General features: G+C 35.5%; 1 protein-coding gene across 1 annotated transcript in view; it reads left to right on the top strand.

Moving 5' to 3' along the window:
* The window catches only part of MRPS9 (mitochondrial ribosomal protein S9), a 91,594-nt gene extending 66,136 nt beyond the window's left edge, over window positions 1-25,458 (top strand). Inside the window, 6 exon segments of the mRNA XM_043996220.1 lie at window positions 6,070-6,152; window positions 7,185-7,260; window positions 9,682-9,850; window positions 10,667-10,775; window positions 15,850-16,019; window positions 22,083-25,458. Coding sequence (XP_043852155.1) covers window positions 6,070-6,152; window positions 7,185-7,260; window positions 9,682-9,850; window positions 10,667-10,775; window positions 15,850-16,019; window positions 22,083-22,174 — 699 coding nt within the window. The 3' untranslated portion in view covers window positions 22,175-25,458.
* Window positions 25,459-26,279: the final 821 nt, after the last annotated feature.

Here is a 26,279-nt window from a genome sequence, read left to right as displayed (position 1 = left end):
TATAGTTTTCTGTTTTCTTGAAACAAATATATAACTTTCGTTGCTTTTATGCTTTCTGGGCATCATTTGAGTCAATTGGAAGTTAAAAAATAAACTGAGGTTAATGAAAGGGAATTAGAAATTTTCCTGAGATCAGTGAAGAAGGGTTTTGGATAAAGGATTTATGAAGATATACATGCACACAGTTGCTCTAAGAGGATGGTGGATAAGAGATAAAATCATAGATTCACAGAAACTCTTAGTTGGGATAGATCCGAGACGTTATCTAATCTAACCTGTACCCAGATAGATGCCAGAATATATAACCTGCAGGAAAATATTAATTTCTGCTGTTTAAGAAAAGTTAAAAATGTATTAGACCTATCATAGAGTAGGTCCATCCTTTATACCATCTCTGACAAGTGGTTGATCATTCACCTTCTGCTTGAAGATCTTCAGTCAAGGGGAGCTGGCTTCTTTCTGGAGGATGCCCTTCAGTTTTAGGACAACCTTAATTATAAGGAAACTGTTCCTCACACTGACCAGTATAAGGTACTTTTGGCTAAAACAGTTTGGTTGTTGAACATGTTTTGTATGGAAGCAGAGGAATATTGGAGTTGGGGGAGGAAGATAGTACAAGAAGTATAAGACTTTGGTAACTTTATAACTTTGAAAAGTGCTAGTATTTGAATTTTAATAAAAATATCAGTACGCAAAATTTTTTCTGGAAAAAAAATTTGCTAGTAGTCAGAGAGGAAAAGGGGAACCAAAAGACACATATAATTTTTTTTAAATTACTTTAGGAGCTGAGAAAAATGAGAAAATGTTATTTTATGACGTACATATTAACTGTACAAACAGAATCTCATACATGATGTACATCATCATACACATATTGCAAGGCTGCTTATACCTGCTCACATTTTTGCTAAGGAAAAAAAAAATGGTAGTAAGGGAGATTTTATAACAAGGTCAAGGGAAGAAGGAGAATGCTTATCTAAAATTGTAGAGAGGTGCATTCTACCTTCAGGCTGGGTTTTTTGCCTCAAGGTTACAATAGACAGTGTATTAACAGCACACTTTGAGAGGTTTGCCAATATGCATCAATTGGTGCCAATGTCCATGCTCACACATGGTTGCTGGAAAAAAAAATGCTGAATTATATTTTTTTTCAGATAAATTCCTAAAAGTTGTGTTCAGTGAATTTTTTGCAAGTTGAATTACATTTTAAATTTACTTAAGAGAGTTTGTTGTTTGAAGATTAACTTACCGTAAGTGTAGTTACTTTCACTTTAAACAAGTTACTTGTGTTATACTAGGGCAACTGTTAATGTAGTAAACAATTAGCCTTTAATTTAAGAAATAAAAATATATGAGGCCTGAATTAAAAACATATTATTCCTAGTGGGTATATCATTCCCCAGAGTATTTTTATTTTTGTAATATGAGCTACATAACAGGTTTTATTTGTTTTGTGATGTCTCAGCCAGTGCTAAATAGTTAGCAATTTATAGTTCATAAAATGATAATAATGGCCGCCAGTAGAATTTAGAGCTTTTAGTACTTAACTAAACCCTTACTGATTTTGTGATAAATGGATTTTATTTGTTCTCACATTTTTTCATTTTATGTGAGTACTACCACTGACCAAAACCTTGAGGAATTCAGTATATTGCTTTGAAACCACATAGCATTTCTAGAACCTCTTCTGTAAGTAATCTTTAAATTTTAAATCTGATTTTTCTGTTTATTTTTGGAAGATATTATCTCCAAAATGTTAATGTGCTGCTTAAGTATAAAAATACAGCTAGCTTTATTTCTCCTCCCATCTAATGTTGCTTGTTTATTCTTTCTAAACTATAATTTCCATATGATTAATATTTTTTTTATTTAAACTGTAAAGTTAAATAATGCTCTGTTCTTGGGTATAGTTTTTGAGCATTCCTTTTTTGCAACCTGAGCATCTGGTATTTTCAAATCAGACATCTTCTAAATTTGATTCATACATTATGGAAATATGATGACACTAGGGGTGGATAGGCTTGCTTTGATTTTATGAAATATTAATCATGACTGTGATTAATGATTCAGCATTTCACATCTGGGTTATTTCTGTCATATTTGAAAATTATACTACTAAATACAGTATATAAACTTATTGTAAGAGTATTCATACTAATTCTCTAGTGTCCCTGTAAAACTAAGTGGAAACCAAATGATGTAGGAGAAATTGCCGGTGAAATTTTTTGATTTTTATACTTCCTGACATATTTTATCCTCTCAAGGATCTTTTGATGTAGATTAGGACATCTCTTTGGGGACTTGAGGTTATATAATTTACTCTTTAGTGTATGGTGTCCTCTAACCAAGTAAAATTTGAGAAAAAATTCAGTATATAAAAAGGAAAAATAGCTATAATATGTTGTATCACATCCAGAATACAAAACCCATATCTTACAAGTTCCAGAATCATATCGGTAGTTAGTAAATATTAAATTAATTTCAGTGAAATAGTCATCTGAATGTTTCTCAAATGTATAATATTTTAGAATGTAAGTAAAAATCAAGATGCACACATTGTTCTACCATCCTTATTCTTGGCAAATTGGCAAATGTCAAATTCACACATTCTTTCTCTCTCTCTCTCTCTCTCTCTCTCTCTCTCTCTCTCTCTCTCTCTCTCTCTCTCTCTCTCTCCCCTTCCAAAATACAGCAGTGGAAAGAAAATTTAAGAACATGCTGGCTTTTACATAGCAATCACATAGATAAAATGTGTATTTCAGATAATTCTGTCAAAAGGAACTTGAATTTTCAGATTCTAGTAGAACAAATTAAATTCTTGCTTTTCCTATTATACCTCCCTCAAGAAAAATATGATAAAGTTCTAAAAATAATGGAGAGTATAATACTTCTCTAGTTGGTATTAGATAATGCACTAATAATGCACTTAGCACAGCACTTGACACAGAGTAGGCTCTTAATATGTATTGATTGATTGATGTATATCTCTTTGATTGCTAAATTGTTTCCAGTTTCCTAAACTGATATTTGGAAGGCCATTTGATGGCTCTAACTTCTATAACCCCACAAAGTCGAAGGGCTTTGGATTTTTTTTTTTTAAGATATTATCAAAATCTCTCTACCTCCTACCATAAAAGCTGTAGAGAATTAGTTGGGGTCTTCCAGGCTGACGGGATGTCCTTAGGCAAACAATCTCTAGCTATAAAGTACTTTTTGCACTTTTCCAACCTCAAAGATGTGGGATTATATAACTATACATTTTATCTTTATCTGGTTCTTTACTTTATCAGAACATTTGAGAATTAATCCCTTTATATTTTTCAGAGGTACATAGAATTTTTTTTGGCATACTGTTCCAGTTGGATTTGTAAGGTTGAAAGCTTCTTTACATCCTTTGAAAATTAAAAGCATATTAAACATAAAAATAAACTCAGTTAGACCTCAGCCATCTAGCACCTTTAGGGAATTAATGGTTCTGGAAAAGTTAGTGTTACTGATTGCTGTATTTTTTGTTTTATGGAAATCATTTAAAATATTCATTCTCCACCTTCAGTTATTATACTGTGTTACTGCAGCTATAGATGCAGATGTAAAGTGGTAATGGTGTGGAACAGAGTAGAAAAAGTAGTGGACTGAGGCTCAGTCAGAAGATAGAACTGAGAAACTATGAATTAGTTACTTCAAATCTCTTAAGGTTCAGTTTCTTCAAGTGCAGAGTGGTAACAGTAATGCTTCTATGTGCCTACATCCTGGAGTTGTGAGGATCAGATGTGCTGATGGGAGTCATAATTATTTATATTTACATGGCACTTTACGGTTTGCAAAGTGCTTTTCTCAAAAGGCTGCTGTTAGTATTCCCATTTTATGGATAAGGACACTAAGACCTTAAGAGGCTAAGTGACACGCCTGCTCATTGTTACGGAGCAAGTATATTTCTGCCGTTGTTGTCAAGTCCAGGCCTCTGATTATGACCTCTTTTCACTGTATCATGCTTTATAATTTTAGGTTATGACCATTACACTTTTGTGCCCTCGATGTTCTTCCAAACTGATCACAGTTTTCCTGCTTAAAAAGCTTTAGCAGTTTCCTATAGCTCACTGAATACAATACAGACTCCTAAGTCTGATGTTGAAGACCCACCTATGACTATCTGACCCTAGACTATCTTTCTTTCCTTATTTCATACTATTCTCCTTCCTAAAAATCTATGGTTCAGCTAGTGGAGTTGGTAAATTCCCCTGATGATACTGGAACAGACTTTGCTCACTTGCATTGCCCCCATCTGAAACACTTCTCAACCTTTAAAGTCTACTTCAGATTGTAACTTCAGAAGTTGCTTGCCCTTTAGACATTTCATTCCCAGCTAGAAGAAATCCCTCTCCCTTGGATATCTTATGCCACTATGTTGACCTTAATCATGCCTATGCAATAATCATATTTTTAACACATACAAATAATGATGGTATGAACCATCCTATCCTTATCCAAATGCTTTATCCCTCTAGATTTAGTTCTTTGTTGGTGGAGGCTGACATTTTTCTACTCTTTGTATCCCTAGTAATTAGCAATCTGCACTACATGTAAGTAGATCATTAGTGAACGTTTCTTGAATTTGCCCTCCAGAATAAAGAGGTATTATTCTAAATTATATGTTTGTCTCTTTCTCTGTCATTGTTTATACCTTATCACTGCTGTTATTTCTGCTATCACCTCCAGTATTTTTCTCTTCCTTCTATTTCTTTCTGCTCTTTTGTTTTTCTGTCTTTTCAGTCTCCTTTGACTTTTTGTACCTATTGGTAGGCCTTTTATGAACATCACCAGACAATTAGAATACTCTTTTCCTTCTTTACCAGAAATAAATAAATCAGAGCTTATAGGGCATAATATTCTGATCTTAGTTCTTTGGGAGAGGCAATGTAGGATAATTGAAAGAGCCCTGGATTCAGTCAGGGATTCCCAGTTGTTATAATTATCATGGTTATACATATTTGTTATTGATGGATGTTCAAAGATTAGAAATGTGGGGAAAGTGGTGCTATTTTAGGGTTCAGAGTTGAACCAAAAAGCTGAATGTTTTACTATATTGTGGAAGTAGATATGTTAGTTCTAATTGAAATTTAATAAATGAACATTTATATCTTGATCTGTGTTTTAAGACAAGGACAGATTTTTCTGGTTAAATATCGGAAAGTTGACTTTTAAAATTCTCTACAGAAAATTTTCCTTGAGGAATTAAGAACCAACTAATTATAACTCTTAAATTTACCAACATTTTTGTTCAGTGTGTTTCTGCACGTGACTGTTCCAAATAAGCATATCAGATAATCCAAGAAAGTTTTATTATCATATTATCTTCATGTTGGCAAACATTACCTTATTTAAGTATAGTTTTAAGCTGTTATGGCTTAATTAACCTGTTGAGCCCTAAAACTGCACAAAGAGTTTTGGAACACCCTGTATATGTAGTTTAGGTGTCTTGCATCCAAAATGTAGCAGTAAAATACAGAGCAAAATGGAAAACACATTTAACGGAAAATGCCCTTTTTTTAGATATAAATTGTGCAAGTCAAAATATATACTTGTAGTCTATCAAACTTTCTTTTGATAAATTCTTCTGTTAAAATTAATTTAGTTTTGTATTTTTTATTTAAGACCTGCAACCACTTCTCTTCCAAAGAATATATATCCTTGTATAGATTTACAGTTTTAATGGTTTAGGCTGACACATAACTTGTTCATAGGGATCATGGAAAACAATTAGATTTGTTCCATATAAAAACTTATTGAAATAAAAGCTAGAGAATATTTTTACATGACTTTAAAAACAAGTCATGGTAAGTGCAAGTGTATATTAAGTCCTCTTTAATGGTGAAGGCTAGCCTCCTCATTTAAACCAAAAATAATGTATTTTTACTTTGAATGAACCTTTAGTTTTACCCTTCAGTATCTAGGTTATGGCTAAAGGATGCTCCATTTAAATATAGCATATATAGGGAAATATGGAATATAATGTATTAAAAAACTGTTAAAATAGTACACATTTTAACCTGGTCCTTTCTCATGTTCTAGGAAGTATATGGAATGAAATTAGACCTGGAAAAACACTCAGATCAGCTGAGAGCCAAAGGTCTATTGCCTCAGAAAAATAAACAGTAAGTTTCTCTCTTGAGGTAAGATACATACTTTTAAATAAAACTTGTAGTTTTTCTAAAGTTTAAAAATTATGTATTACTGAAAAATTTATCATCATTTGAGTCCAAAATGGTAGGTGATTTTTATGTAGAAAGATATTACAATATTGATTTGATTCTGACTTTTAATACTCGTATCCTTGATCTGATTGTATTTTGTAGTTAAGATTTGGGCTTCATAATACTTTGTTTTAATGTCTTCAATGAACATAATATACATTTTTAAAAGTCATGTGCTTTTTTTCTTACTCTGGGTTTATCTTTTGATGTAGAGATTGATCAGCTGTGGTAGACCACCTCCGTAAATGTTAGAGTTTTAAATCTGCCTCCTCTTTTGGTATTTTTGTGCATAAAGTCTTTGAACATACCTTCCTTTGATTTTTCATGCCATTAATGGTCTTTATTGTCAATGGCACTGCTATTATTTTTTTTTTAGCATTTGCTAAATAAACTTAATTTTTCTTAATTTCTCAGAACTTTTTTGTCCATTTATGTTTTTAATTTGATCCTAAAGTACATTTTGGGAGGGGGGGGCGGGGCAGTGAGGGTTAAGTGACTTGCCCAGGGTCACACAGCTAGTAAGTGTCAAGTGCCTGAGGCTGGATTTGAACTCAGGTCCTCCTGAATCCAGGGCCAGTGCTTTATCCACTGTGCTACCTAGCTGTCTCTAAAGTACATTTTTAATTATAAAACAAGCAAAAATGAATTTTTAAGAATTTAGGATAGCCTTTAATTACCAATATGTTCCTTATTTGATTCTTGATACAGTGAAATCACTAAAGGTATGAATATCTTTTTCTAAAAAAGTACATTGACAAAACAGTAAAATGTGCCTTAAACTAATGTAAGTTGCCTGATGTTTGAATGAAGTCATACTCTTTTATGGTATAAAAATGTTTTTCTGAATCATGCATGACTGTATGTGTGGTCCTTTGTGATATAACTCTAATTGCATGGTTAATTAAAATGAGAATATATGTGATATTTTAACAGAGACCTGATTGGCAGCAGATGGCTGATTAAGGAGGAACTAGAAGAAATGTTAGTGGAAAAACTGTCAGATCAAGATGTGAGTAATTAATCTTTTTAATTTAAGGGGACCTGTGTCATAAGAAAGCAGACACATGCGGTATTTAGGAACCCAATAGAAATATTCCTCAGAGGCAGGTGCTCCTAACAAAATGTTCCTCTTTTTTACCATTAGTTTGTGCCTTGATAATATCTTGTCTGTGGTTAGGAAAATGGTATGGGTATTCTCCAGCTACTCCCTTCATCAGTACCCCCAACATTATCTAATAACTTTGGTGAATTCAGCAGATGGAATTATTCATATATAAATAAGCCTATTTATAGGCTTACATTAGCTAGTTTGTGCTGGCTAGCAGTACATAAAAAGGTACTATTATATGCAGTAGATAAGTTAAATTAAGGATATAGGGGAAGTAACATTGTGCTATCTATGCTCTATACTACTCTATTTTTTTATTATTTCTATCTATTACATGCTGTTATCTTTCCATAGCTATATGTAACTGTAAGAAAACTTATACTTTAAATACTCTATAGTTAATAATTCATGTTGCTTCCACACTCAAATCTATCAGAAGGAATGCTACAATTCATAAACTGAAAGAGGACTGGACCTCAAATTTAGCCATCTAGCTCTATGGCTCTGTACAAAACAAATGAAATGAAAAAGTACCATTAACACATAGCCTTCCCAGCACACAATATATGTATTATTATATTTTTACTTTAGGTTGAATCATTATTATCCATATTTGGTAAATTGAATAAAGGAATAGAGAGAGTTTGGTGTTAAAGCTAGACCCCGTTTTCCTTAACCAAAATTACAATTCAGTTCTGGTACTCTCAGAGCTTTCTTTAAGAAAAAATCTGCATTTCCTTATTCTTTCAGGGAATCATTTCAATGTTAGTTGCATTTTCTTGCTGCCTCTCGTTTTATGAGTAAATGTTTTCTATTTTTAAACATTCTAAGAAGGTATACCAGTGTGACTTCTTCACCTTCTAGTGTGTGAGAGGTGGGACAGACTAAAATGTGGGAGGCCCAGCAACTATGCTATGCTTTAGTCTCACTAGCAGGATTAAGTAATCTCTGCAGATGCCAGGCATAGACAAAAAAGAAGGAAAAGGGAAAGAAATAAATGATAAGAATTAAGAGCATAGAAGAGGAAATAGAGTTAAATCCAACGAGAAAAGGGATGACATGTTGATTATCATAACACTCTTGGTTGTCTACCTTTGACATTATTGGCATTATTTCTTTTTTTTTTTTTTTTTTGGTGAGGCAATTGGGGTTAAGTGACTTGCCCAGGGTCACACAGCTAGTAAGTGTTAAGTGTCTGAGGCCGGATTTGAACTCAGGTACTCCTGAATCCAGGGCTGGTGCTCTATCCACTGTGCCATCTAGCTGCCCCTGTGCCATCTAGCTGCCCCTGTGCCATCTAGCTGCCCCTGGCATTATTTCATACATCACAAGAATATTGGCTCTTATGGAAATGCTTTTGGTAATAATTTTTCTATGTAAATTAATGAAATTTTTAAGTTTGAAAAATTTTTGTAAGAATTTTTTGAATATATATATATATATAACCTATATCTTATTGTTTACCACCTTGGGGAGGGGAGCTAGGAGGGAGGGAAGGAGGGATAAAATTTGGAATTCAAAACTTTAAACAAAATTATTTATTAATTTTTCTTTTAATTTGAGTAGAGCAGAGTTACCCATATTTTAGAGAGCTCATGTAACATTTGTTTGATTTTTGCATTAACACTTTAGAGGTAAATTATTTTGGCTTCCATTCGTAAAGGGTTAATATCAAGTTGTTTACTTTCTAATCACATGTTCAAGAACTATTAAAAAAAACCTCACAGAGTAGCAGGGATAATTTATTTCAAGAGGTTGCCCTTTAAGTCAAGTATCTCTTGAATTTTTAAATAGCTTGATTGTTCAGTTTTAAAGGAAATCATAAACATTAAAGGAACACAGCTTGAAAGGCAAAGATATATTTGCCAAGTGTATTATAAAATATAATTTAAGAGGTACATTTTCATGAAATCAAACTATTTCCATTTCAATGTACATAACTTATTGGAGAAGACTTGCAAAGCTTTTCTTGATGCAATTCTAATAAAAGAATTAGAATCACATTTAAGATCACCCATATGTTTTCTTTTAAAATTAATAGAAACATCAATCTTATATTATAATGCTGTATTACTAAGAGGTTGTCTTTTTTCTTTGAGTGGAAGACTTCATTGTTTGTTAAAGAAAGGATTCAGTATTTTCAGACCCTTAGAATAAGATGCATCTGTGTGCAGCTTTAAAAGCAGCATGCGGATGCAAAAGTGTCATCCTGTCACAATTCATCAAGAAAAGCAACATAGGAAAGATCAAGGATATAAAAATAGAAAATTTTAGCAAATGCAATTACACTTGCATCTTCTAATGAATTTTTATTGTCTACAGCATATGCGGTTCATTCAGCTGCTCGAAAGGTTATTGACATTGCCATGTGGTAGCACTGAAGAAGAATACATACACAAGTTTCGCAGAGCTATACCTATTCAGTCCAAAAAAAAGCTGATTGAGCCTCTACAATATGATGAGCAAGGAATGGCCTACAGCAGTGGGGAAGGTAGTGACAAGAAGATAATCTCAGATAGAAAAATAAAATTTTCATTTGTTGTCCATCCCTGATTATTTTAACATTTACCAAGTTCCTAAGATTGTACTGAAGGTAGTATCTCTGGAAAAATATATGTAATAATATCTCAAAGGAAATATGGACATGTGCATATAGTATTATATGAATCTGTTAATGTTGCACACATCTCTTTTTCAGCTGACAGAGCAAAGAAAATATTTTTTAAAAAATTTATCTTCTGTGAAATGACTCTGCATAGTGAATCCACATGACCACTGTGGTGAAACTTATTTACTATAAATTTACAGTAAACTTACTAACTTTAATTTTATCCTAGATGTTTTTTCTTCATGTATGCAGACATTTGAACACAAAGTAACTTTCCAGAGTTCATTAAGCACTAGATAGCAGAAATTTATAATTTTAACTTTGTCCTGCTAATTCTTTCCATTTTTACAGATGGTTTTCTGAAAGACATTATTTCACTAAACACAGTTTTACTTTGATAATTTTAAGTTTGTAAACACAAATCTCTTAATTTGTTAACCGTAAAATATCTGAAAAAAGATGTACAGAAAACAGAAGACTCTACCCTTTTTTTCCCAAGTGATGATTTCAGGGATGAAAAATATAAATATAGCTCCTTAGATAATTTAGAAAACTTTCAGGGTAATTTGCCCTCTTCTAGTTGGATTTTAATGCAAGGATTATTCAGCAGTATATGTTACTCTAAAAATATTTATTTGTATTTTTAAATACTCCAAGGTGAACTTAAGATCCCACTCATAAGAGCTTTCTGTCTTTAAGGCAAAAGAAAAACTGCAAAAGCAAAAGTAATAGTTTATGAACATGGAAGTGGAAGAGTAAAAGTGAATGGAGTAGATTATTTGCTTTACTTTCCAGTAACACAGGACAGGTAAGTTCTAGTTTCGGCTTGCTTTTTAATGTGAAGCTTCTTTTGATCACTTTCATTGTAAGTTCCCATCTCATGCTCCTGTGTCATTGGGGTTTTTTTGTTTTTGTTTTAAAGAAAGATGATTTCATTAAGCTGGAGAGGGAGATTTTCCTACGCACAATTAACATTTTTATACAGTTAGCTACCTAGAATTCTTCATTAGATATTATTAGGATTTAGGTATTGTTAGAAGCTGTCATTTTCCTTTTCTTATGCTAAATCAACGTCCACAAAAAAATATTTTTCTCCCTTTCTTAGTTCCGGAGAAACTTTGGCTGTTTTAACTTGGCAGCAGTGAATTTCTTGCTGTTTATTTCTCAGGATGCATTCTTTTGATTCCCCCAAATGTTAGAAAATATAGGGGCTTTTCTTATTCACTGTGGAAAATTGATTATGTGTTGAGCTGGCAAAGCAATTTTCCCTTAGTGGCTTGAGGTGATAGCAAAATCTTATGCAATAATTAGTGTTGTTTTTTTCTGTAACCATTATATTTTTTCAGTTGTATATAATCTAAAAGGAAATAAATACAAATAATAAACAATGTTGCTTTGCTTAAGACACATCATAGTTGATTAGAAGGAACACTAGATTTAGAGTCCGGAAAACTTGAGTTTGGATTCCTTCTGATTCCTACTAGTTTTATGATGGATGTTGACATGTTATTTAACCCCCGGAACCTCTTTCCTCATCAGTAAAATGGAGGTAATAATACCTGCACTCCCTGTTTCACAAGGTTGGTGTGTAAAGATTAAATGCTCATAAAGCAAACACTAGAGCATGATATAAATTAAATTCAAGAAGCATTTTATTAATAACTCATCTTGGACAAATTCTTTTTGAACAAATCACTGTGTATGAGGACCTTTTCTTCAGCCACTTAACATTTTTTCATTAGCTACCTTTCTAAACTCTTACATAAGACATCCGAGGGAAAGTGAGGTTATTCACTAGAATAGAAGTTCTGATTGATTGTTCCCATATGTCCTAACCCTTTGTCTCCTCTCTTTTTTAAAGCGTCTTGGGCTGTAAAGGCAAATGAGAATGTCAGGCATCTGTTCCTAATGCTTACATAAGGGTATTACCCTTTTAATCCTCTATAAATTTCTCAGCAGGACTTAAGTTCAATAAAGATTTCATTACTTTGTATTCTATATCAAAAAACAATGACCTACCCTAAATTCCATTGAAAATAGATATATGAATGGAAATAGGTTTTTAGGCAGTCCTTTTCTTAGGCTGCTTCTTTAAGGTTAAATAAATCTCAAACAGATTTTAAGTTTTGTCAAATACGTTGCTTTCACATCAGCCACTACAGAGCTTTTGTAAATTGTTATAAAAGTCACTAAAGACTATTTTTTGATGCATTCAGTCGTGACAGCCAAATTTCCATAGAATGTCTCCTGACCACCCTCTAGCACCTGAGTAAATTACACAAACCAAATGTTCCTTCAGTCAGTCCTTTTGATTCAGTTAGTCAAATAAGCCAGAACTTATTTGAGCACTTCCCATGTACAGAAGATTCTGCCAATGTGCCAAGTTTGGAATTTTTTAAAAGGCAACTTGAGATATAGTTGTCAGGGGGGGAAAAATTTGAGGTCCTGAGTTTCCATCCTGGCTTTGCCACTTAATAGTTATATGATCTAGGAGTTACTTCATTTTTCTGATCTTCAGTTCTCTCTCTCTCTCTCTCTCTCTCTCTCTCTCTCTCTCTCTCTCTCTCTCTCTCTCTCTCTCTCTCTCTCTCTTTTTGGTGAGGCAACTGGGATTAAATGTGAGGTCGGATTTGAACTCAAGTCCTCCTGAATCCAGGGCCAGTGCTCTATCCACTGCACTACCTAGCTGCCCCAGTTTTCTCATTTTTAATAAGAAGATAAGAAAAGCACCTACCTCACAGGTTTTTTTGTGATGAACATCGCTTGTAAAATAGGTTATAAATATGAGTTACTGCTCAATATGATACTTTACCCAAAAAAGGCAGTTTCCAAATAAATACACTAGGCCTAAACCTCATTTGCACATAACCTAGGAGCCTCCCAACATCTTCACAGTCAACTCATATCATATTTTGACTCTGGAGTCCTTGGTGCTGCAGGTTTGATTTTTGTGATGGTGGCAGTTTTTTATATTTAGTTTTTTTAAGTTCTGAACTTAAATGCACCCAAAATATACTCATTTCCATTATATACAACAAAACACAAAAGGGATTGTAAATGAAATCATTAATCTTCATTTTATGATGCTTTTCATAAGTAATAAAGTGAATAAATTACTTAAAAAACTGTTCTTATCTATACTTCCTTCTGAACTTCCCCTTCTCTTTACTGTGTATTTTAAAACATACCTCCAATGACTTGCTTTTTGTCAGTTTAGATGCTAATATCCTTTCCCTCTCCCTCTCCCTGTTCCTGTTCCTCTCCAGATCCTGCCCTCCTTTTCTCTCCCTTTCTCCCTGGAATAATGGAAATTGACAATCTTTGTTTGCCAGCAAACAAGACAAAATTATTAGCAACTCATTGTTTATAACCATATTTCCATTTGTTTTCAATTATAATTGCAGTAGGGTATTCTTAATTTTATTACAGTCATTTTATATTTCACAACTATATATAAATTGCATAGGTATTTTGTTCCTAAAACTCGGCCTTCTTTCAAGTATTTTTTTCTTTTTACCAAAGGACAGCTAAAAACAAGTCTGAAGGTATTACTTAGGTTAGTACATTTTTTGAAATAAAACTGTAAGTAACACCCAAATTAATTTCCCGTAAGAGGCAGCAAAGAGTCACAGATCTAGAGTTTAAAGAAATCTTAAAGGACCTGTTGTCCAATCTCCTCATTTTACAGATTTGGAAAGTAAGGACCTGAGAGATCCCAAAGTCACATAATCATTGGCAAAGCTGTTATTTGGTTTGGTCCCGGGCCTCCTAATTCTAAAGCCATCATTTAAAAGTATTCTGAAAGGGCCAGCTAGGTGACTCAGTGGATAAAGCACTGACCCTGGATTCAGGAGGACCTGAGTTCAAATCCAACCTCAGGCACTTGACACTAGCTGTGTGACCCTGGGCAAGTCACTTAATCCTCATTGCCCACCCCTCCCCCCCCAAAAAAAAAATTAAAAAAAATAAAAATAAAAGCATTCTGGAAATATCACTGGACTTGTGTTTAGTCAAGAACTGGGTTCATATACTGCCTCTTTGAGCTTTCTTTATCTGTAAAATGGGAATAATAATACTTGTAGTACCTATCTCATTCGTTTGTTGTAAGAATCAACAGGCGTAGTATATATAAAGTTCTGTCAGAGCTGGTGTGACCCTGTGGATAGTGAGCCAGCCACAAAATCAGGAGGACCTGGGTTCAAGCCCTATTTCTGATATATCTTGGCTGTATGACCTTGGGTAAGTCATTTAACCCCTCAGAGCTCTAGACAACTCTGTAAGATGGACTTTACTTACCTGGGAGTTCCTTATCCCTATGTAAAGTGCTATATAAATGTGAGCTCTTCATATCGATAATGATAATAATAGTTCGTTCCTCTTCAGACTGATTCACTTAAATTTTGTTAGCCAGAAAATACAAATCTAAATCATGTAAGAAAATCTAGTAAATGTCAAGCCAGCAGTGTGGTCTAGGGACGGACCTCTAGGGATTCCCTAAATCGTTTCTGGGGGGCTATGCAATGAAAACTATTTTAATAATAATATTAAGACATTTTAAGTATATCTTTTATAAAGAAAAGCTCTTGGGGGGAGGCCTCAATTTTTAAGACTGTAAAGGAGTTCTGTGACCAAAAAGTTTGGGAGTTGATCATCTAAACCATCCAGAACAAATGGTCTTTTATCTTCCTGAAGAAATTTCCTTATGCCTGTTTACATGCTCATGGATGCAATAGTGAATATGTTTCACTCACTCTCTGACTATACTGTTTTTGCAGCCTGTTACATTTTTAGCTCTTCCATTTTATCTAAAAATTTATCCTAAAGCTTTTGTTGGGGAGAAAAAGAGCAGTCTGTTCCTTATCAATGCCTGTCTACTTTGGTCTTCTGTCATCCAACATGTACCCATAGTTGTTTGGTAATAAGCAGTGCTTCCATTCCGGAAAGCAAGACTGACAGAGAGAGTAACCTATCTAGCCTGTAGCAATTAGGAATGATATTGCTCCGTGTAAATAAAAATGTTGAGTGGATTTTGAAGCAAAGTGAAAAAATGTTGAAAGTGTCATGTTCATTATGAGCTGACTTGTCTAACTCTTTTACCTATTCTTGACCCGAGCACAGTGCTTTAAGGTATAGTAGGTGCTTAATTAATGCTTATTAAATTGAATTGAGCTGTTTTCTTTATTTTGTAATCTCATTTAGACAAATACTAATTGAAATGGTATACCCAAAGGTTGTGCATTGAGTCACTTAAACCAAAAGATAATGCTAATAAAAAGGCTATAGTTTCTTCATTTTAAAAAGCTTATTAAGGTTGTTAGCTTAGGCTAAAGGTAAGTAAAATGAGATCTAATACATAAGAAAATTGAGTGTCATTAGTAATTGTGCAAACTAATCATAGCAAGATTATGATTATAGAAACAAACGATGGTTTACACAGCTCAAAGCATTTTATAGTCAAAGCATAAATATAGTCACGTAGTATAAAGTAATTGTATTAACCTTATTCATTTTTTCATTTAGTAAGTCTAAAGGGTTTTTTTTTATTCTTAGAAAATTCCTGTGGGATAAGAAAGAAGCAAGTTTTAGTGACTTTATACTATTTACATTTTAAGCACAGAAAAGTCAGGTATTTTGACAGTACTTAGAAGAACCAGCAATAGAGTTTCAGTTGTGTGCCATTATTCTGTACCATACTTCTCCCTGTCATGTTAGCAGTTTTATATCTCACTTTTATGTGTTAAAGAATAGTCATTTTTTTAAAAAGATAAAGTATTGATGTGCATTTATTTTGTGTAGATCTAACCTGTACTTATTTTAAAATATATTTTCATCTCTGTGTGTGTGTGTATGTATGTATATATATATATATATAATATTGACAGAGAACAGCTGATGTTCCCGTTCCATTTCCTCGACTGTCTTGGAAAGCATGACATGGATTGCACAGTCTCGGGTGGAGGGAGATCTGCACAAGCAGGAGCAATTCGTTTAGCTACAGCAAACGCATTATGTAGTTTTGTCACTGAAAATGAAGTAGAATGGATGAGACAAGGTATGCACTTAAGAAAGTATATTTTCACAGTAATATCAGCTTACCTAACTTTACTAATAATTGCCTGAGATTAATAAGAAAATAATATTTTTAAATATTTAATTTTACTGACAGGAACTTTTACACTTCAAAGTTATAATAGTAATTTTTGGTCTTGATTTCTGTCATAGTAAATTTAAATTAGTAGAAAACTATCAGTTAAGCATTGTTGAATGTTCCTTTTCCTGAAGGTTTTAGAACTATATTTTAGCCTTGAGATATTCCCATTTGCCCCTGTGTATCAAGCAGGTATCTCAGCTGTATTTCTGAGACTGTATTTGGTTGTTTCCCATCTTATTGTGATAAAATTTTCTGTTGATTAATTATCTTTGTAAAAATTGTATCATCATCATTCTTTTAAAAAGTAGCAAACATTTTCATCTTATCATTATGATAGTAGCTGGAATTTAATTTTCTTCCCCTGCTTCTACATATTGCTTGAACTTTGATTACCAGGGCTGTAGATCTAGGAATCCTTGTACATTGTAGAAAAATTACACAGATTGAACAACCTCATTTATTACAATCTTTGGAATTTATGGCAAACTTATTTGGACCTAAGGCAAAGGTAGTCTATACTGTCTTTGAAAATGATTTATTAAATAAGTGATAGTGTATTGCAAGCAATCTACTCTATGTTTAACCTATTTAATTTTATTATAAGTATCTTAGAATATCCATTTGAATATAATCAATTAATGTGTTAACCATACACATTCAACAATAGACTATCAGTTCATGAATACTTTTTTAGTCAGTTGATTTTATTTCTTATCAAATGACAATATATTTAAGCTCACTTAGCACAGGACTTGGCACATAGTGGGCACTACATAAATGCTTAGTCCTTTTCCCTTATCAAATATTCTTTTGGTGGGGTGGGGAGGCAATTGTGGTTAAGTGACTTGCCCAGGGTCACACAGCTAGTAAGCATCAAGTGTCTGAGGCCAGATTTGAACTTAGGTCCTCCTGACTCTAGGGCTGGTGCTCTATCCACTGTTCCACTTAGCTGTCCCGCCCCCTTTTTTTTCCTTCTTTTGAATCAGATCTGTGATTTCATTTGGGAACTCAATATGAGGAAATTCCGTTTGTCAGTGTAGCTCAGCATGGTATTGTTTTAGAGTTGTCTGAAATGCTGAGAAGTCATAGAGAGTGAGGATAATGGAGAGGGCTACCTGCTAGAAAAGAGAAGATGAAATGTGATCATTTGTGCAAGGAGAAAGAGCCACCTCTTCATGTGAGAAAGGAGTGAAGGAAGAAGTGGTACAAGGAATTTGATTGGAATAAGATGAGAAGGTAGTGATAAGAGGGAGCTCTTGGCGAGTGGCCTCAGTGTTCTCTGCTGAGAGGGTTGCACGGTGAAGGAGGCTTTGGAAGATTTGAGGAGGGATGGAAAGGTTTGGAGAGTCTGCTAGAGTGAATGGCATCATGAATCAATTAGGCAGGATACCTTTCTGGCTATTTCACCAGCAGTTAGGAGCCAGTTGAGAATATGTACCATCAATTTCTAGTAGATCAGTCAGCTTGGTTTCATGATTTTCTAAAGCTTTATGCAGCAGGACATGAGTAGAAGTTACTGAGTCCAAGGCTTAGGCTTGACACAGAAGGATCAGTGATAGGATAAGAGGGCAGAGGATTAAAAAAAAGAAGATGCTCTTCTCAGCAATACAATAATCCAAGATAATTCCAAAGGACTCATGATGAAAAATGCTCTCCACATCCAGAAAAAAGAATTGTGGAATCTGGATGCAGATTGAACCATACTATTTCTACTTTTGTTGTTGTTTTTTTTTCTTTTTTGAGGTTTTTCCCTTTGTTTTGATTCTTCTTTCACAACATGACTAATGCAGAAATATGTTTAATGTGATTGTACATATATAACCTATATCAGATTACTTGCTGTCTTGGGGAGGGGGAAGGGAGAAAAACTTGGAACTAGAAATCTTATGAAGACAAATGTTGAAAGCTATCTCTACATGTAACTGGAAAATAATAAAATACTTTTATGATAAAAAATAATTAAACAGGTTCACCAAGAGGTTAAGATGGGAAAGGAAAAATATAGCCAATGGTTGATTAATAGCTTGAGAAAGAACTGAGGGGTAAAGAGATTGGAGGTAACAATGAGAACCAAAGACAAAAGGGCTAGGGATTGCAGGACAGTGGGAGAATTGGAATGACAACAAATTATAATCAGATAAAGGAATTTCAGAGTTCTCAAACATAAATGTGGAACATTTGTGGATGTTGGCAAGGTCAAGAATATGATCATCTATTTCTTTGTATAATTGAGATGGGGTGGATGAGTAGTTATAGAAATTAAACTGAAGAACTGGGAGGTTAAGGTTGAGAGATAGTTACTATGTATGTTGAAGTCCCCTAACAGGAGTTGGAAAGGAGAGAAAGCCTATGAGCAAGGCACTGAACTCATTGAGCAAAGGAGAGTGTCGTAGAGGTCACTAGATACCAGAGTCTTGATTGGGAGATATAGAGGGTTTGAATGAACCTCTAAAGTTGAGAGTTTTCCAAGTTATGGTAGGAGAGAGCTTGGAAATGACAGTGGAGAGCCATGAGTGCTTCCATCAGATCCAGTGAGTTATGGAGAAAGAGTGAAAGGACAACCAGGGCTGGAAAGGGTAGCCAGAGAAGCCATGTCATGGGGGGGAGGGTCATCTGGGGGGCAGGGCAGGGAGGAGCCAGGTCTCGGTGAGTAGAAGAAGATAGAAAGATCAAGAAAGAAACAAGTTTAAGATGAACCAACTTTGTTACCTATGGAAGAAGTGTTCTAGAGAGCACAATGGAAGAGGTGGATAGCATTAGGGGAGAATATAAGGGCAAGGGGGAGGGGTAGTCAAGGAGGATACTTTTCTGTCCATGGAGACAGAAAATAGAAATTGGACAATGATAGCTGGTTTGAACAAAATCACTGACATGGGGACGGTGGCTGGGTGAGATTGAAGATTCAGTTCAGGTAGGTTATTATTACTCCTAGGGGTTTAGCCTCAGGATAGAGCCTTCCCAGGATGGAGGCAGCAATGTGTTGCTGGAATAGGGGCAAGGGGAAGGTGGGCAAGGCAAACATTGTATGGTTGTAAGAATAAGTTTTACCCTGGGCCACAGCTTTGTCAGACAAGTCTTGAACCAGGCCCTTCTGACTCCAAAGACAGCTCTCTATTTAGTTTAACATGCTACCTCTCATCAAAAATTCTCATTCAGATTTTCTTTAAGATGACAAAGTGGTAGGAATAGAACAGCCCAACTCTCACAATTAATCCAACAAAGGGAAAAAAAAAAAGAACATCAGATTGAATAATAAGCAACAAACCCAAAGAGTAACCACAGTGAATGTATTCTTCTAGCCCAGGTCCACACAAAGATATAGCCAGAAGTCTGCAGATAATAGAGAAGGCATTGAACCAGAGCAGCTTGACCCAAAAGATTAGCTCATTGAAACCTGCCAGCTCAGGGACCAGGGACTAGTGAGAGGCACCTGGAGCCTACAAGCAGCATCACTCTGACCCAGAACTGAGGCCCAGGGGCCTCTTGGGCTTGGAGCAGAAGGACAATAATGAGCACTTTCTTTGAGTAACACTTCTCCCCTACACAAGTCACTGGCCAGAGCTACTTCTGAGGTCATTAATGAACACAAGTATACATCATCCAGACCCCAGATAATTCAAATCACAATGAAATAAAGCCCCACTATTCCTTTCAAAAGTGCAACCCAGGGGGCAGCTAGGCGGCACAGTAGATAAAGCACTGGCCCTGGATTCAGGAGGACCTGAGTTCAAATCTGGCCTCAGATATTTGACACTTACTAGCTATGTGACCCTGGGCAAGTCACTTAACCCTTATTGCCCTGATGGGAAAAACCGTGTAACCTGCCCATGATACCAAGTCCCAGTTCAGAAAGTAAGGCAGAGGACAGAAGGACATTTAGAAGGAAATACAAACAAACAAGACAACTTTGAATGTTGAATTATTATATGCTTTTATGTACTAAGAGATTTGCAGTTTCACATTCCAGAAGTAGTTAGAATGGAACAAAAAAATGGAAAGAGGAAAAAAAAATACCTATCCAGTTTTAAAAACTAAGTACCAGGGCAGCTAGTTGGCACAGTGGATAGAGCACTGCCCCTGGATTCAGGAGGTCCTGAGTTCAAGTCCGACCTCAGACGCTTGATACTTACTAGCTGTGTGACCCCGGGCAAGTCACTTAACCCCAATTGCCCCACCAAAAACCAAACAAACAAAAGCTAAATACCAATGCAACAGAATGTCCTTCTGATCTGTTGGCTGTGTATTTAGTATAGCTGCGTTTATATAGCTGATAATCTAATCAAGAATTTCATATTAATTAAATTTCTATTTTAATAAACTTAAGTGATCCCTGAGAAGTAGAATCCAAAAAAAAAATTTTTAATCTGAGATAAAATATCAAGGGAAAACATATACATATATTACCATGATAAGTGAAATAAACTTTTCAAATATAAATACACCATGGTATTATTGGTGATATATAGACATATCTATATGTATGTATACCCTTGGTATATTGTGTTTAATACTTTAAATTGTTCTTAGACTATACCAAGCCTTTTTTTACTTCTCATTTCTAGAGGTCAAGAGAGAGACATAGTCCAATATCACTAATGGTTTGCTAGATATATGCACCTGAGTTTCTTATAGGTATCTCAAACTTATGCCCAAAACTGAATTCATTATGCTTCTAGTCATCCAGATTCACAACAGCAGAATTAGCCTTGGCTCTTCACTCATCCTCAACCCACATATCTAATCTGTTACCAAGTATTGTCAATTTTGCCTCTGCAACATCTCTCATATCCATATACTTCTCTTCACTCATGTGGCCACCATCTTAATTTAGGCCCTCATCATCTCTTTTCTGGATATTTTTCCCCTTACCAATTCATCTTCCACACATGCCAAAAGTTTTTCTAAAGAACAGACTATGATGCTTTCCCACTTAGAAGAATTTAATGGCACTTTTGTCTAGGACAGAATAGCAAACATTTCAACTTGGCTTTGAAAGCTCATTACAGTTCTCTTCCACCCTATTGTTACAGTCTTTTTTTCACATTACTCCCCTTCATGTATGTATGTGTGTGTGTGTGTGTGTGTGTGTGTGTGTATTTATACACACACATACACACACACGCCAAACTAACCTACTTAGCATTGCCTTAATTTGGCCCTTCAAAATGAATTGGAAATTGAGGGGATACCCATCAATTGGGAGGTGGCTGAACAAGTTGTATATAACTGTAATAGCATACTATTTTGCTATAAGAAATGATGAACAGGCTGATTTCAGAAAAACCTGGAAAGATACAAACTGATGCAAAGTGAAATGAACAGAACCAGGAAAACATTGTCCACAGTAACGGCAGTATTATATGATGATCCAAGACAGTTCCAAGGGATTCATGATAAAAATGCTCTCCATATCCAAAGAAAGAAATGATGGAGTCTGAATGCAGATGAGGGCATTCTATTTTTCACTTTATTATTTTCATGATTTTTCTTTTCTTTTGATCTGTCATTTTTCACAACATGAAAGATGCTGCACATATTCCACACCTGTTATCCTAAATCAATTACACTGAGATTTATGTATCTTTATTAATAGTTAGTTATAGTTTTTGAATGGCAGCTCACAAATACAGTTTTATTACATATTCAGGTGGAGGGGGTTTGAAAGTGTTTACTGATTGAACCTTCGGATACCCCAGGTGACTTTTTAAAACTAGGAGTTTCAGAACAGTTGCAAATTTGTATTAGTGGAAGGAGTTTCCTCAATGGAAGTTTTCTGTACCAACTGAAATCCTAAGTACATCTGGTCCCCACTCCCCACAAAAAGAATAACTTACCAGTGATCTGAATTTGTCTCTCTTCATTATCTTTCTCCCCAACACTTATAAGTTGCATATCATTCACATTCTTCCCTATTTAGGCAACATGTAAATCCCATGACTCATTAATTTTCATCTTGTGTTACAGCTGGTCTACTGACTCCTGATCCTCGTGTAAGAGAACGAAAGAAACCAGGCCAAGAGGGAGCCCGCAGGAAATTCACCTGGAAGAAACGCTAAGTCTTATTCAAAGAAAAAGATTGACTCTGCTGGGCAGCACTTTTAGAAATGTTTTGATCTTTGTAATTTATTTTCAGACTGATATCAATATATTTGAAAATTAACAATAAATATACATAGATATGTATATACACATAAACACACATGCATAGATAAATATTTCTATCCAGCCTATTTTTCTTTATTTTTAAAATTGTCTTGGAAGATCATTTTAGAAACATTTTATAGAATATTAGAACTGAAAGAAATTTTAGAAAATATCTAATCCAACTCCCTCATTTTGCAAATGAGGAAATTGAAACCAAATAAAAATTTTTTTTTCATTACTTCATTCCTTCCTGCTACCTCTCTCTTAAAAAAGTTCATTGCTGGGGGCAGCTAGATGGCGCAGTGGATAAGCACCGGCCCTGGATTCAGGAGTACCTGAGTTCAAATCCTGCCTCAGACACTTACTAGCTGTGTGACCCTGGGCAAGTCACTTAACCCCAATTGCCTCACCCAAAAAAAAAAAAAGTTCATTGCTTGCTGGAAAACTTGAGTAGTGAGTATATCTCCTTGAACAGGGCTGGTCTTCAGGTGCAGGCTATCATCAGGGCCATATTTGAATCTTGTTAAACTTTATAAAATATGCCCAAAGAACTTACATTCTGGTGGCATAGGCTTTGATAATTCCACATGAATAGGACTTGTGGAGAAGCCTCTAACTACAATGTTTGGAAAACTTTCTGCTTTAATGGAGTGAATGAATGGAGAGCATTTATTAAGCACTTACTATGTGCCAAACACTGTGCTTTAAGCCCTGGAGATACAAATGCAAAAGTGAAATCATCTCTGTCCTCAGAAAGCTTATATTTTAATAGAGGAGAGTAGTGGCCAGGGAAGAGAATTGTGCTCTGGGAAATCAGAAGTCATGGGAAGATGGTAAGTGGAACATGCTCTTTCAGAGGCTATGAGAGTGATGATTTAATTACAGCTCTCAGGGAAAGTTAGAAGGGAAGGAATAGAAAAGTGTGGAAAATGGCTAAAGGTAAGGATTCATGGTCCCAGGGAGTGCAGGGAGGCTGCATGGCCTCTGGTGTAAAATAAGAGCATCAGGACAGAAAAGGCCAGGGTGAAGATAAACATGTGTGGTCCCAGGAAGGACAGAGCTGAGTAGCCCAGGAAGAGTACTTGGAGTCAGGACCTGCATTCAGACCCTGGCTTTTCCACTTACTATCTGTATAACCTTGAACAAGTCCTTTAATTTCTCCCAGTCTCACTTTCCTCATTTGTAAAACAATGGTGTTGAACAAGATGACATTTGGCATTTCTTCTAACTCTTAGTCTATAATTTAAAAAATAAAATTCCATTACACTGAAGAGATAGTCATTATAATATTTTTTTTCCTGTAGGTAATCCAAAAGCATAGTTCTGTCCATGCCATCTTCTTACAATTTATTCTAGGGGCTCACTTTTGCCACTGGAATCAAACACAAGCTTGCCCATCACAACCTGGCTCAATTCCAGTCTTAAGTACACATTACTCCCCTTCATTCACACATTGTGGTCCAGCAAAACTGGTCGCCTTTACTGTTTCTCATACCTAGCACTCCATATCCCATCTCCCTGCTTTTACACTAGCTAACCCCCATGCCTGAGATTAACACCCACCTCATTTCTGCTTAGAACCCCCAGTTAACTTCAAAGTGCATGTTGTTAAGTGTTTCTTTCTTTTTTGTTTTTTTTTTTTTTTTTTTTTTTAAGTGAGGCAGTTGGGGTTAAGTGACTTGCCCAGAGTCACACAGCTAGTAAGTATTAAGTGTCTGAGGCTGGATTTGAACTCAGGTACTCCTGACTCCAGGGCCGGTGCTCTATCCACTGTGCCACCTAGCTGCCCCTATTAAGTGTTTCTTAATTCTACTTCATTTCCTCCCAACCTCATTGTGCCTTCCAAATTTTTTTAAATTTACATATATATAAATACATACGTACACATGTCATCTCCTCTGGCTAAATTAGAAGCTTCTTAAAGAAAGGGACTTTTTCATTTTTGTTTTCATACATCCAACACATCACTCATAGTAAATGCTTAATAAATACTGTTGATTGAATGACCTAAAACACTTGTCAGGGAGCTGTGCTGCATACTGTGGGGAATACAAAGGTAACTAAGCTACATAGTTTCTGCACTAAAGGAATTTACAGTCTATCGGATATTGGAAAAATCTAACCTCTTAAAGCAGAAGTCACATTTAATATTTCCCTCAAATTATGCACATAGATAGACTTCTCTATTCAGAAGCTTCACCAATGTTTAATGTAGACTACATATGACACAGCCATTAGATGGCACTCTCTGAGTAGTGTACGCTTCTGTACAAAGGCTCAGCATGCTAACTGCTATACAAATACTAAGAATATGCGACCACAATAAAGAAAGACTATGACCGAACTCTCTTTTGAGGTGATACAAAATACGTGCCAGAGAAATTGTGGGTTTCTGTGTGAAAAAATCATAAAAACCAGGAGATTGTAAAGCAAAGGGAGGTGAGTCTTAGAAAAGTCAAGTGAGTTATGTGCAAGCCTACAAGTGAAGTAAAATCTTTTTATGAAGACAATCCAGCAGTGGAGTATTCCTTTTTTTGTTTGTTTTCCTTGAACTCTATTTTAATCTAAAAAAGATTGAATCCTCTCCAGAGAAGGTTTCATAGTGTGAACTACATCAGCCCATGTCAAATAGAAAAAATATAGAGAGATCTTTCCATAGTTTCATCTAATTTTCATGGAAATTTGCTTCCCTAAGTTTGCTATCATTACTTCTTGAGGCTCCTTAAAAGTTTTCTTCAGTACCAACCTGGATTTCATTTTTTGAAATTGCAAAATATCCTTTGGGGTGAAAAGGTATGTTTTGCCATAGGTGGCATTTGGGGATACCCTTTGTGAAGGTAGTATTAATATTCCAAATAAATTCTTCAGTAATAAAACTAAATTACTAAGCATTGGAGACTCATGCAAGTATAAATGTTAATACTCTTTCTGCCATCCATTCATTGGGTGACCTTGGGTAAGATATCTTCCTGTTTCAGTTCTTTATGGAAGAAATGTTGATAATAAATTCTCATTACCTACTTCTTAGAGATGTAATGATTACTGTATGCCCATAGCTGTCCTAGGTACTGTGAGGGCCAGCTTTCATAGAACTTTATAATCTAGTTGGGGAGACAAGATTAAGACACAATAATAGCTTATTACTGTAGTTGTAGTAGTAGTAGTAGTAGTAGTAGGCCTCCACCAGTCACGGACAACCATGGATCAGCGCCTTGAAGAGCCACAGGCCACAGTGTGGCTGTGCAGTCCAATATGGGAGCCGCAGCTCCTGAGTGACTTATAACCAGTAATTGCCACATCCCATGTTGTATCTACCCCATGAGGAGTAGCTGGAGTGTCCTCTCCAGGGCTCTGGCCTGGGCAGATCAATATGGAAAACAAGCTGTTGCCCATGCAGCAGGTTTTCCCTCTCCGCGACACTGGTGGATCCAAAGGAGAGGCAGAACCAATATAGTTTGGCACCAGTGCCTCCGCAGGAGTTGCCAGAGGGATGTGATGTCCAACATCCAACTGCCTAAGGGACTCTGACTCCTGATTTTTCCTCTGGGTTAACTCCCGAAGCCTTTCCCATATATGGGTATAGCCGCAAGGCAGCAGAGGTTTAAAATCAGGGTTTCCTTCCCCTAGGCGGGTTGCCTGCCAAAGCTAATGAGCCCCACCTGCCCGAAGCGACTGGTTTTTAAGGCGCCAGTGACTCACCTTCGCCCCTTCTCCTGTTAGTGGAAACAGTTCCGCCAAGAGAAGGCCAGGAGTTGGGTTTCAGTTGTCAGAGGCTATTTGAGACACACTACTGGAGCATTTTATAGAGAGTGGGAGCTTATCCCCACTCCCACTCCGGCATCACAAACCTTTGGAACTTGTTACTGTAATGATTTCTTTAACCAAAATACTATGAGGGACTTGATGCAAGAATTCCTCACGACACAATTAGAGAGTAAGTCCTAAGTCATATGATACAGAAAAAAAATTTCATGGGAATTCAGAGAATGAACAGGTTAGTCTGGGCTAAAGTATTTA

The sequence above is a fragment of the Dromiciops gliroides genome, chromosome 3 (genome assembly GCF_019393635.1).
Source record: "Dromiciops gliroides isolate mDroGli1 chromosome 3, mDroGli1.pri, whole genome shotgun sequence".
NCBI lineage: Eukaryota > Metazoa > Chordata > Mammalia > Microbiotheria > Microbiotheriidae > Dromiciops > Dromiciops gliroides.
Note: the sequence above shows the minus strand (reverse complement) of the source record. Positions and strands in the feature narration are given on the sequence as shown.